Genomic DNA, 14037 nt, shown 5'->3' on the forward strand with positions numbered 1-14037 from the left:
GATGTCTATGAACAGTTCCATGGGATGAATTTAAACGTTCCGCAATTTCATCAACTGTTAAAGATGGTTCTGCTTCAACTAGTACAGAGAGAGCATCATCATCAGAGTCAACGGGTCTTCCAGTACGAGCTTTATCCTCCACACTAAAATCATTATTTCTAAATCTTTCAAACCACTTCTGCGCAGTCCTTACACTTGTTACAGTTTGATTATAAGCAGTATTTAATTTTTTGGCTGCATTTGTAGCATTCTCACCACTTAAAAATAAAAAGTATAAAACATGTCTCTTATATTCATCTGTTACTTCCATTTTAACGAAAATAAACAACTGAAATGTTCCCAATTCTGAACAGTATTATATGAATGACATCCAATTTAACTGTTACATGTTACCTATTAGATACGTATTAAATAAATATAAGAATCTTACCTGTCGAGACAATCGCCAACAGCTTCCAGCTCAACTTTCCGATCACACGATACCCGAGGATTCTCGCATTCGTCGCAACGAAAGCAAACATCAACTTGTTGCGAATTAGAATCGCCATAGCCGAAACAATCCTCGGCAAGATCGAGAACAATTTCCCAATAATTAGTTTCTTGGTAATTGTCCAAGTCAAAACTGAAGAAATCATCCTCGTCATCCAGCTTTCTATCCACATCCGCACTTATCTGCGCATCTTCCACAAATCTCTCCATATCGAAATCTGAAAAACACAACTCGTCAATTATTTGTGTCTTAGGATCATTCGCCATCTCTCAACGTCGATGGTCGGTTCCATCGAGGGTCATCTCGCTGACGATCACGCAATATAATATCAAAATTAATCAAGCGTACATTTTTCGTAAAGATTTATGTTCATTATTATTAATCAACCTCGTCCATGTTTGCATCGTGATAAAATATTCTATTTAAAGTATTCTATTCAAAATGAGTTTAAGATATCGAAATTTATCTCGAAATTAATTTCTTATTCTAGTTCTTTGCTCTTACTTAAGTTTAAGTACCTTATGATTACCTAATGACAAATTTCGAGATCGGTAATTCTATTTTTATAAAGATACTAGCTGCAAGGACCCGCTTCGCTGGGCAAAAAGTAACGATAGTGAAGATTAAGATAATTACATTATAGCTAATCTTACCCGTTTTCACAGAATGCAAGAATTATGTCCCCCGTTTCCAGACTAATTAGAGAATTTTTACGTTTAGTCAAACGAACTATTTTCAACGTTTCTGGAACGTTTACAATCGTTCTATAATCGAACCAATATTCGAATTTTATGTTCGAATTAAATTCGAACAAAACATTCGAAATAGAAAGCCACTTTCAACCACTTTCAGCCTCATATATCCCGCACCCTTATAACTATCGAGACACAACCACCCCTATGCACGAATGGAGACTTGGGGCTACCACCATATACAAACACCATTCACGTGCGATGTGTAGTTTTGGCGGAAAAGTGAAATATAGGGACACACACGTCCATTTTTAGATATAGATATAGATATATATATAGATTTGTACAGAATATTGTGTAGTCTGTCAAAATATTACTCACCTTTGTATTCAACACAAATAAACTCAAGAAATAACTCCGAAAAGCTCAAATGTCTTTCGCATTCGAAAATCGCCCACTTTCGGAACAAAGTGAAAAGTATTGTTGCCCACATTCTTGCGTTTCCGCGTGACGTCGAAGCCGATGTAGTAAAAATATTCGAGACTTTGAATATCCGATTCATATTTATTTATTTCTCTTTTAACGGTCCTTATTACGAATGAGTACTGTACATTAATTGCTGTGCTTTAAAAATTTTTTTTTTTAATCTTCAGAATCGTTCTAAAATTTTAAAAATCGTTCTGAACATTTTTTAAAATATTCAAAACGATTCGGAAGATTTTAAAAGAAATTCTAAAGCTTTATCTGCACACGAATGCTTTTAAATTTTCTATATATTAAAGTATGTATGTACTGTACTAGCAGCAAAGATATTTATTAAAAGATGATAATTGTTTCAGTTGCAATAATTTAAATAAATTCGCTCATTTAGTGGAAAGTAATCAGTTGCAATTCCCAGGTATTTCTTTTTACTTTCTCGGCTGTTATATATAACAAAGGGAAAGTACGGCGAATGACCCCCCCAAAGATTTCACATTTTTGGGCTCAGGATATCTTAAAACATCGAAAAATGCAAAAATGGGGTAATTTCTGTATGGTGGACACAATTTTGTTTACCCTATTTGAAGTTTAATAACTCCTGTGCTTTTTGTCGAAAATTTCTGAAATTTTACAGGGAGGTTTGTTTATTGGGATTGATGCTATTACATTTTGGTGGTTAAAGGTCGAGGGGATGGGAAGATAATAGGGGTCGTGTGTATCTCCGTGACGATTTAATAATGATTTTACTCGTTTAGCATTTACAGTTTTTATTTTATAAAACTCATCCCTATCCTCAAAATTAAACTTTTTGCCATTTTATAATAGTTAAAAAATATAAAAAGTTTTTTAATAAAATATGATAACAGATGGCACCACCAAAATATTAAATGTTTTTTTTATTTCACGTTGTTCACAGAACATGCGAAGAGATAATCTAAAAAAGCAAGGATAATCAACCTTAGTAATCAAGTGACTTATTAAAATAAATAAATGATACAAATACAATATTATTTAGTAGACATATGCCTAATGTATGAAGAATGCATCGTGCTTAGTACAAGGTGACCATATCTCTAGTTTAAATTAAGTACTTACCATCAGGATCTGTCAGCGAGTTTTTTCCTAGCTTTTACACACCAGTTGCATTTGATTTTAATGACCACTTGATTATTATTATTATTATTATCAGGATCTGTCAGCGAGTTTTTTCCTAGCTTTTACACACCAGTTGCATTTGATTTTAATGACCACTGTATTTGTTGAATTGATGACCTGTACCATTTGTATTGTTGTCATTTTCTTATCAGTGAAGCAGACAGCGAAACAATCCATGACGATTCTGTTTTTTACGTTTTCTGCTCATTGACACTTTCACTTTCTATCTAATAACTAAATTCAATTAGTTAATAACTCAATAATAGTTCAATTAGTTAATTCAATTAAGTCAATAACTAAAATCATTGTCAGTGTACAGTGAATAACTGATTTTATTGATAATTTTAATTTGATTTTAAACTAAAATTGTAATACAGTACAGTGTGTACCTGATATACATAGAGTGAAGAATTTTACACCTTTTAGTTGGTTTATTAATTTTAAGGTTTGTGTGTTTTTTTTTTTTTGTTTTTTAGCAAGATTTAACTTGTTAAGTTTTACCGTTTTACTGCCTTTTTATCCTGTTGTTTTAAATACTTTGTTATTTTAGCAGTCACATGTAAATATCATTTCAGTTCTAACAATTGTACAATGTGGACTAAAGAGGTATATAAAGAGAAATATCCATTCCATTGTACAAAATAGTTTATTTTATTTATCTAATTGTGTTTTTGTGTGATAAGTTCTACTTAGCAATTTTGTGCTTACTCCCAAAGAACAAAAGAAAGAACAAGAAGCAATGAAGTATTAATGGATGTCCTAATTCTGCTCATATGCAAATGTTGGCAGTTACTAGTGACTTTGAAAACATCTGAGAACTAATGGCTGAATTTGTGGCCCTCTTGGCCATAACAGTTAGAACAGTAGAATTCACAATAGGTTACCTTCTCTCAATTGTCTAAGTTGTAAAAAGACTGGCAAAAGTCCAAATTCTGAATCAGTTATTCCAGGTAAAATTTTTTTGGAAGTGATCTATCTTTTCCGGACTTTTGATATCTGACATTTCTACCAAAATGCCACAGGACATATAATTAATTAATTAATTAAAGTCACAAATTAACAAAAGTTAAGTACTTACAGAACAAAACTTTGATAATCCACAATAGTCCAATACACTTGATCATCCAAATTTAAACTGCTCTTTGAGTGCATTAGGTCCTTGAAAAAACTCAAAATTTTTAACATTGGCATGGATCAGCCAGTCAGGTTCATTCATGTTTTTTTATAACCAGCAACAATATAAATAAATAAAATAGAAATCAAGGAATTAAGTGATTTAGTGGTTCAGTAATCATTTTTATAAAAATAATGACTAGGTTCACCACAGCAAAATATTATCCACTTATGAATGAGATAACCACTGTCTATCAATGTTAAGCAATTTTTATTAAACATAATATCATTGCAAGCAATTTCAACATTTTATAAATGCCATCTTCAAACAAAGAAGAGAATATAATTTAGGAACATTAGAATAAAATTTAAAAACAAACATCACCTATTCAAAATTGGAATATAAATACAAATTTTAAAAAATGAAAAGTAACATTTAAAAGAAACTTAGGCATGAGAATAGCAAATGCATGGAAAGATAGTAGTAAGAATGAATAGTAGCAGATATATTGAAGGAGTCTGGAATACACTTTGAGAAGCAATACCAACAAATGTTGAAAGTGCTTATGATGATATAAATAATGAAACCAAAAATTGAAGACAGTCTGTTTGGAAATGAATAAATGATGATTCCTTTTTCATGTTCTGGAATACAATATTTTGATGACCTACCTTTCTCTGTAGGCTACTTAGTTTTCAAAAATTAAAAATTTCCTTTGAAAACAAATCCAGTTAAAAACGAAGTTTTTTAAAAGTTTTAAAATTAAAACTGGTAACATCATAGACATCATCTTTTATACTATTCTTACTACTTCGGGCTGTAGAACTTTATATTCACTAGAAGCATATACTGGTAAATATAGATTTTCAGCTGCCCTGTAGTGATGAATCTTTGTAGAATAATTCTGGAGCATTGAATGTGAATAAATGATGATTCCTTTTTCAATAGACTGTGTGTTCAATTTTTGGTTTTAAACTTAATTACCATTTGGTGATATTCTACAATTGAATCAATACAGTCGACTCCCCTATAACACGGTAGATACATTACACTTTTTATGAAATTTGTGTTCTACGCGTCCTTAAATACATGAGCCAATCACAGCCCAGCATGTATGCAGTTTATGGACTATGGCTGTTTGAAAGTTTTCTTCCATAAAATTAATCGATTCTATACTAATTTAACTCAACATTTCCAAAACACGTATAATTTTTTGGGAATAATCCATATAAACTATGCTATAAACAAAAAATTGTAGGATTACTTACAGAGTGTGCACCATTCGACGACGCCATTGCTTAAGCTTGTTTTCGTCGTGGAGTGGTGCATCAAACGGGGGAGTGTGTGTTTCCTGATGAATTATTTTTCTGCAAAAAATTTGCTGAACTTTTAAGACATCATTAATATAAATATAATTTTTATGGATGTTAAATAATAAATGGTTTTTAGTAGGTCCGCTGCTCGTTTAAGCTCAATGGTTTGTCCAATATCCGCTATTGGTCTAGATTTGACCAATCCTGTCGCGACACGAGTCGACATTGACATTTTATCATTATATAGGAGTCTCTTTTAGCTTGTTTATACGAATATGGTCATAATTTTTTCGCCGCGATATATATGAATCCGCATTATATGAACCTGTTTTATAGGGGTCTACTGTAAATAATAAAAATTGTTTAATGCTGATAGATAACAATTATCTCATTCTTTAGATATAGCCATTTTAATTTTTAACACTCATGTAGTTTTGGAGATTGTCACAAACATTTCATTTGTTCCATTTCACTTATTTTATATTTACATCTATAGTAAAATGATAAAGGAAATAAAAACAAAATACAATATCTGATGTGATATCTTCTAAACTGCTTACTGATGTCATGTTTTAAATGTTAACTTTGGTGTATGTGTGTTATGTAAATGTTTTCTTTTCATTCTAGCATTTTTTGTGAGGTACACACTGCCATGTGTCATACAACAGAATTTAGTTATCATTTCAGGTTCTTGATGATGATAACATGAACCAGTATGAACCCCTTGCAATAAAAATCAAAATAAAATTTTTAAGACAAGATATGAGTAAGGATGCCACTATGCAGATGCAAATCTAGTAGTGAGTGTGAGAGGTTGTGAGCAATATAGTTCTCTCAAAGGAAAACCATTCACAAGTGAGAAGCAAGAAATCTCGCTGGTGAGAGTGAACTAATGACTTTTGCAAATATCTGACAGGGTTTGATATTTATTGTCTCTCTCCTTTTTTTGCTAAATATTGTGCATGTGCTTTAGCATGAATAAAAGATGGATCCTCATCTTTCATCTACTGTATATATAAAAAGATTTTTTTTTTTCAAATTATAGATATACATAGTCATATAAATTCTGTTTTATTAACAAACTAGCTTACCCATCGCGCATTGCTGCGATCTCAGAAGAAAGGAAATTCAAGCAAACTCGTTATGATAAAATTCAATTTACATTTTATTATTTTTATTGAAATTTATTATTATTATTCATTTTCATCGGGAAAACATTTGAAAGTGTCGTTTCAATTCTATTTATTTATTGGAGTGTTTGTGGATACACGATATTTTTTGTTTTTCCGTCNTATTTCTTTTTTCACTGCTAAAAAAAGAATGCTAGCCTATATATATTTTTTCATGCAAATAAGAGCATACTCTTATATATGAAAATTGGTTGTTTTGTGTTTTGAAACATTGTATCTTGATTTGCTTATAAGATCATACCTCATACATAAGAACGTGTGCTTATATATGTGTATGCTCTTTATGTATGCTCTTGGCTTAATCCTTTGAGGCCACTGCACTGCTGTGTTAATATAAATTAAATGTAAAAGTTTTGATACAGTAACTATTCAGTGATATCTCTGTGGTAACCATTATTAAAAATAAAAAGCCAAAATTAAAAAAATATGCTTCTTGAAACTAAAGGGTTGTTAAAATAGTGAGATTTTGTTGTTTAGGTACTTTGCAGAATATAGTGCCATTTTGCTCCATTTATAAGATTATGCTTTTATACTCAGATATAAAAGACTGGTTTTATATCTGAATATATTCTCATATGCAGATATTGTACAGAAATACAGTATCTTTTGTCAAGCAAGAAAGCAAATTTTTACTTGAATTATCATTACTTATGTAGATTACCATAACATAAAAATTCAATAATTTTTAAAAAATCAATTTGTGTTATTGAAAATCTTTGGTTATACTGTATTAATTGTCAAGAATATCTAAAAGCCAGATTATTTTTTTACTTTCCTAACTATGCAATGGAGGGAAAATATAGTGATTGTGAAAAAATGACTCAAGATTGTTACATTTCTGGACTCTGGACCTTGTGGTAATGCATGAAGGACAGACAGACAGACACACACACACACACACACACACACACATTTTTATATATATAGATTATAATAAAGTTCTTTATCCTTTTGCTGTTTCAGAGAGGAGGAACACTGTATTTTCATTTTCTTTTTGTGTGTTCATTATGAAGTAATCCTAATAACAAAAGTTTTTCCTTCGTTAGTAGTAAGTGTTGTAGTTGAACCATCTTGATTTTTACTTCCATACAATGCAATAATTCATGCTTCCCTGTGATGTGTTCAATGTGAACATGTGACATCATCATCTTCATGACACTTTCTTTTGTTATCTCACATTGATGTAGTTGTACTGTACCTAACTGAGAGCAAGATATGTTATCGCTGCTTTTTACCACCTATTCTTGCTCACTCACACATCACTTGGCAAATTTGCTTGTGTCTGCATATTCACGTCATTAGTGTTTGATTTTGATATATCACATGTGGAGATAAATTGAAATACTGGTCTTGTAAAGACAATAGTTAGACTTGTTACGAAGATAGCAGTCTCTGTAAATTACATCATACAAACTTTTATGTAGTGATATTTTCTGTCACTGTATATAGGTTTTGATGATATATTGCCAAAATCCATTATAATTAATGAATGGCATTTCAGAATGAAAACAATCTTATGATATAAATTTTTTGTATTAAGAAATATATAATAATTAAGTTGAACAAATTTTTAAATGAATTACTTTCATTACAAAGTTTATAATATTTTAAGAATAACTATGCTAGGCAGAATTATCAAATTTAAAAATGTTTCAATTATAAGTGAAATTTTTTTTGTTTTTAAACATTGTATAGGGTGATTCAACTAGGTGTGTACAAACTTTGGGGAGGGGTAGGTTGCACAAAGCCAAATCAGAATCATGGCTCGGAAACACCATCTTCATACGGTAGATTGTTTTATTTAGTTGCAAGACTGTTCATACATTGTTTCAGGATATGATCATCTGTAAACTGCCTACAGAAGTAGTAGGATGGCTGAGTTCGTGGACGCAGAGATGGCTGATATGCACCTTGCTTATGGAACAATGGACTGCAATGAATGAGCTGTTGTGCAACTGTATCGGGAATAGTACCTGATTAGATGAGTTCCAAGCTGCCAAGTGTTTGCACAGCTGCATCAAAGGTTATGTGACACTGGTTCTTTCCATAGGTCAGCCAGGTGTTGGGAATGATGGGCACACACTCTTGACATCGAAGAGAATGTGTTAGGTCATGCAGCAGACACTTCGAGTTCCAGCACACTAGCAATTGCCCATTGACTTGGTCTGTTCCAATCCACCCTATGGAGGGTTCTGCATGAAAACCAATTGCATCTATTTCATGAGCAGTATGTTCAGACACTAAAGCCTGAAGATTACTCTCAGGGCATTGTATTTGTGCAATAGTACCTGCTGAATAGGGAGGCAATTTCCTGCTTCTGTGCTATTCACAGAAGAAGGTATGCTTTACACGAAAAGGTAGTTTCAATGCACATAATACGCATGCATGGACAGTGGAGAAACCTCCTGCTATACAAACACATGAAGCACAAAACCTGTTTGCTGTGAATGTTTGGACAACATTGTCAAAGACCACTTAATTGGCCAATAGCTCTTACTTCTTCATCCAGACAGAAGGTGTTATCAGATATTTCTGGAGAACATCTTGCCAGAGCTAGTGCACAAAAAACAGGTCCCTTAGTTGCTGTATCGTGCAATGTGGTTCCAGCATGATGGAGGCCCTGCCCATTTCAGCAATGATATTCGTCATCACTTAAACGAGTCAAAACTTCTGACATTTGAACATCAATAGATCAGACATGGTGGTCCCATTTATTGATCTACATGATTGCTGGACTTAACTTGTCTTAATTACTGCTTCTGGGGTTACATCAAAGGATTGGTGTACAACACCCTTGTAAGTGATGAGGCCCTTGTAGCAGGCATCTCTGTAGTTGCTTCAGAAGTCTGAGATACACCATAAATTTCCAAAATGGACAATGTCAAGTGTGTGTTACAGTTTATGGTCACAACTTTAAGCATCTGTAATCTTAGTGCATTTCACAAATGTTTTGTGAGTAATAAAAAGCATTCATTTTCTTACATGTGCTGCTCTTTTATTTTTTATCCTCTCTGTACATTAGCACATGAAGATGATGTTCCTCATCCGATATAACTATATGATTCCAATTCTTTATGAAATTTACCCTTCCATAAGTTTATACACACTTAGCTGAATCATCCTGTATACAAAGCATTAGCCTTATAAGATAAGTGAATTTTAGAATTAAAATAATTTATTTGCTTGCTTATTTCTTTTTTCACTGCTAAAAAAAAGAATGCTAGCCTATATATATTTTTTCATGCAAATAAGAACATACTCTTATATATGAAAATTGGTTGTTTTGTGTTTTGAAACATTGTATCTTGATTTGCTTATAAGATCATACCTCATACATAAGAACGTGTGCTTATATATGTGTATGCTCTTTATGTATGCTCTTGGCTTAATCCTTTGAGGCCACTGCACTGCTGTGTTAATATAAATTAAATGTAAAAGTTTTGATACAGTAACTATTCAGTGATATCTCTGTGGTAACCATTATTAAAAATAAAAAGCCAAAATTAAAAAAATATGCTTCTTGAAACTAAAGGGTTGTTAAAATAGTGAGATTTTGTTGTTTAGGTACTTTGCAGAATATAGTGCCATTTTGCTCCATTTATAAGATTATGCTTTTATACTCAGATATAAAAGACTGGTTTTATATCTGAATATATTCTCATATGCAGATATTGTACAGAAATACAGTATCTTTTGTCAAGCAAGAAAGCAAATTTTTACTTGAATTATCATTACTTATGTAGATTACCATAACATAAAAATTCAATAATTTTTAAAAAATCAATTTGTGTTTTTGAAAATCTTTGGTTATACTGTATTAATTGTCAAGAATATCTAAAAGCCAGATTATTTTTTTACTTTCCTAACTATGCAATGGAGGGAAAATATAGTGATTGGTGAAAAAATGACTCAAGATTGTTACATTTCTGGACTCTGGACCTTAAAACGTCAAGAAATGTAAAAGAGTTGGGGTTTTTTAGTATGTATGGGTGTGTTTGTGGTGCATGATTTTGTTCATTCACTTTGAAGCTTGATGACACCTGTGCCTTTGGACAAAAATTTTTGAAATTTTGCAGGGAGGTTTGTGTATTAGTGGAACTGATGTTATTAAATTTTGGTAAAATCAAAATCTTTAAATAATCCAGCAAATCGTTTTTTAATATCTTAAAAACGCTTTCGAATGCTTTAAGCAATCATCCTCAGTTATCATTTTGAATCGAACGAANTGTGCCTTTGGACAAAAATTTTTGAAATTTTGCAGGGAGGTTTGTGTATTAGTGGAACTGATGTTATTAAATTTTGGTAAAATCAAAATCTTTAAGCGGTCATCCTCAGTTATCATTTTGAATCGAACGAAGAATTCTTCATTCGATTCAAAATGATAACTGAGGATGATCACTTAAAGCATTCAAAAGCGTTTTTAAGATATTAAAAAACGATTTGCTGGATTATTTAAAGGTTTTGATTTTATTTATATGGTGTAGTCCAGTAAGAAAGTATTTTATTTATTTATTAAATTTTGGGATTAAATGTCAAGGAGTGAATATGTCACATCTCAAATGGGATTTGACTTGAGATTTTATTTGATTTTAACATTTACAAACTTTTATATAAAACTCATCTCTACTCTTAAAATAAAGCATTTTGCAATTTTATAACATATTTGAACTTGTAACTCAAATCTCATGGGAACAAGGGGAAAAAATTAAGATATAGAGGTTCTTACACAGTAAACAGTAATAGGTTTTGTCAGAAGTTCAGTATTTTATTAATACCACAGTAAGTACAATATATACCTGTATTAGGTATAAATAAAACATTTTTGACATAACTTAACAAAAATAGTTTGTCAATAGTTTGTGGTGCCTAACTTTCTTCAACCAATAAGATGCAAGCCAAACTCATCAGAAAGCAGAGGAAAATTGCAATACAATAAATAATTGCTTAATTCTTAAATAATTTTGTTTTTAATTTTAATGAAAACAAAAATAAAATTTAATTAATATATAAATTAACTTATTTTTGTGTCATATCTTTTAAAATGATGTTTTAAAATGATATTTTAGGATGCACCATTCCTGTATGGATTAGGACTGACATACTTCCATTTCAATGCATATCAATGGTAAGTCTGAAAGGATATTATTTTAATTATTTTGTGTATTTTTTTACTTATTTCATCAATCAAATCTGTAATTTTTAAATTGAAGTTAATTTTCAATAAAAAATGGATTGTTTTATGATACACTAAAATTTTTAGCTAAATCATAATTTTTAACAAAATATTTTTAAGATTTGTCTTTATTATTTAATATTGTAATATATTGGGTTAAACAGAAAGTTTTTGCAATTTTTAGGAGAAAAAGTTAGGAAAAGTTTTTAAGAAATAAAATATATTTATTGAATTAACAATGTGTTTTTATTCTTTTAATTACCCTCTGTCAAAGTTTCATGAGTGAATTCCATTACCAAAATAATTTTTTAGTTTTGCCTACAAAATGATTGTATATCATTTTTCATTTAGTCAAAATTTTAAATTTTTTTACCATTAAGATAATTTCATAATAATATGAATAAATGAAAATTGAAAGGTGCTGTCAACACTACCCTATTCATGTATAAGGTAGATGATCTGAAATTTCCAATTTAATTGTTTTATTTTTTATTGCATCATTAAACAGTTGTGAAGGTGTTACCCTGATAAAAGATTATTTTCGTCAGGTTGTCCAGGTATGGCAATCTGACAAGAATAATCTTTTGTTGTTGTTTAAGTTTGTTTGTTTGGTATAATTACTGACAATAGACATAGAAATTGACAGTTTTATTAGAATCCAAATACTTATCATAAAATATACTATTCTGTATCCCATCTTAAACAAAGTAGTCATTTTTGGAATATAGACCTTATTTTTGGAGTTGAAACTGTAGACTGTTCTTGTTTTTGCACTATTGTTATTGCATTACTTTCCCAGCTGCTATAGAATAATATAACAAGAAAAGTATGGTGATTAGTCAAATTTTGAGATTTTGTCAAGAAAAACAAAAAACCCCAAGCTTTTTGCTTTTCTCTTCCTGAACCCAAAAAATGCAAAAAAAAACTGCATATAAAATTATTTGTGTTATTTATTTCTCATTATATCTAAGGGCTGCCTGAACTAAAAATTTTGAAACTTGTCAGGATTATTTCCATATGTGGAGCATCAATGCCTACATATATCTATTTTATCTACCCTATTTTATCAATTCTGTATAGGGAATCAATGCCCCATATATAGAAACATAAGACGAGGAGATAAGGGATATAATTCAAGTGGGATCACACTTACTGAAACTTGTATTCATTATTGATATTTATAGTTTTTTTAATAACTTACCCCTATTCTAAAAATAATGGTTTTGCTTTTTTATAATAAATAATAATACAGTAATAAAAATTATTTTTTAATAGTTTTGTAATAGATGATACGATATCACACACAATTTTAACTTTGAGCCATTTAGTGTTTTTTAAATTTATATATTCTTTTTTGGAAAATAGAAATGCATAATTTAACAAATCTTATTAGTTTAAGCTTTTATTATTATTTAAATTTTGTTGTAGTATAATTTAAAATTACTATACATTCTTCCCTTAACCTTCTATTTAAGTATCAGGAAAATCATGCAAGTCAGCTTCTTTTAAGCCAGGCAATACTTGTCAGCTTTTCTTTTACAAATAATTTTGTCACAAACAGTAAAACACAGCATTTTATATTATTGTACAATAGTACATTCCCAAAACTTGTAAAGCATAGTATGCAGTATATGCATTTTATGTTGATATTTGTTCTCGCTTTTATCCAAACAAAAGGTTAAAAAACTATGGATCAAATTCCCGCTTGAGATGATGAGCCAGCGATGACGACTCAAAGCTAAGCTATATGTAATCTGCAATACTAGACATGCACTGATTGGATCTAATGTGGGCAACCCATGTTGCTTAGGTGGATACACAAATCCGTTCGAATGTGACAACGTGGGCGCTTTGTCAGAGTCCAGTGATTTTCTACATGTACTGCATAGTTTAAAGTCAGCCACTGCCTCCTCTAGGAAAGTATTACTAAGCAGTGTTAAGTGTTTTTTTCTTTGGTGGCCCCAATGAGTGCAAAAACCTTAGACAGTCACACACATCACACATATGTCCAAATGAATTGTTGACAAATGTAGTAGTGAAACATGCACTAGCTGCTGCCCAACGTGTCTTCATAATTGGCGATCGCACACAACTGATGTCTATACAGGCCGGCATTGATACAGAAGTGATTACATCATGCACTTGCATAAGCTCGCTGACCCAGTGGCAGATGTACTTGCACCATCGTTGATCCACTTGGACACCTTCATTTTTTTACGTTCCCGGCACCATTTTACTCTATCATATGGTGTTTTATGGATATCATTGGATTGCTTTTGAGAAGCCTTTTCCAACCGTGTATTTTGATTTGGCTTTTTGACGAGTATAGGCCGACATTGTATTAAGTTTTCTTAATTTTTAACTTTAACACCATATATATACCATAACTATTCCACACTAATGTTTTGTGTACACAATCGATAAATATTG

The 14037-nt window shown here is 31.0% G+C and overlaps 1 protein-coding gene and 1 long non-coding RNA gene across 4 annotated transcripts in view; one reads left to right on the forward strand and one right to left on the reverse strand.

Annotated features, from left to right (window-relative positions):
• LOC111629918 overlaps positions 1 to 1820 on the reverse strand; it is a 12245-nt gene extending 10425 nt beyond the window's left edge. For all 3 annotated transcript variants that reach the window (XM_023373870.1, XM_023373868.1, XM_023373869.1), the window contains exons 1-2: positions 1564 to 1820; positions 431 to 707 (exon numbers count right to left, since the gene is read on the reverse strand). In XM_023373870.1, the coding sequence (XP_023229638.1) occupies positions 431 to 707; positions 1564 to 1744 (458 nt within the window). In that variant the 5' untranslated portion in view covers positions 1745 to 1820. The remainder of the gene's footprint in view (positions 1 to 430; positions 708 to 1563) is intronic.
• Positions 1 to 11560, forward strand: part of LOC111629919 — a 45493-nt gene extending 33933 nt beyond the window's left edge. Inside the window, exon 4 of the long non-coding RNA XR_002757416.1 lies at positions 11501 to 11560. This is a non-coding gene — a long non-coding RNA (uncharacterized LOC111629919). The remainder of the gene's footprint in view (positions 1 to 11500) is intronic.
• Positions 11561 to 14037: the final 2477 nt, after the last annotated feature.

The sequence above is a fragment of the Centruroides sculpturatus genome, unplaced genomic scaffold (genome assembly GCF_000671375.1).
Source record: "Centruroides sculpturatus isolate CEXI.00-Female unplaced genomic scaffold, Cexi_2.0 scaffold529, whole genome shotgun sequence".
Taxonomy (NCBI): domain Eukaryota; kingdom Metazoa; phylum Arthropoda; class Arachnida; order Scorpiones; family Buthidae; genus Centruroides; species Centruroides sculpturatus.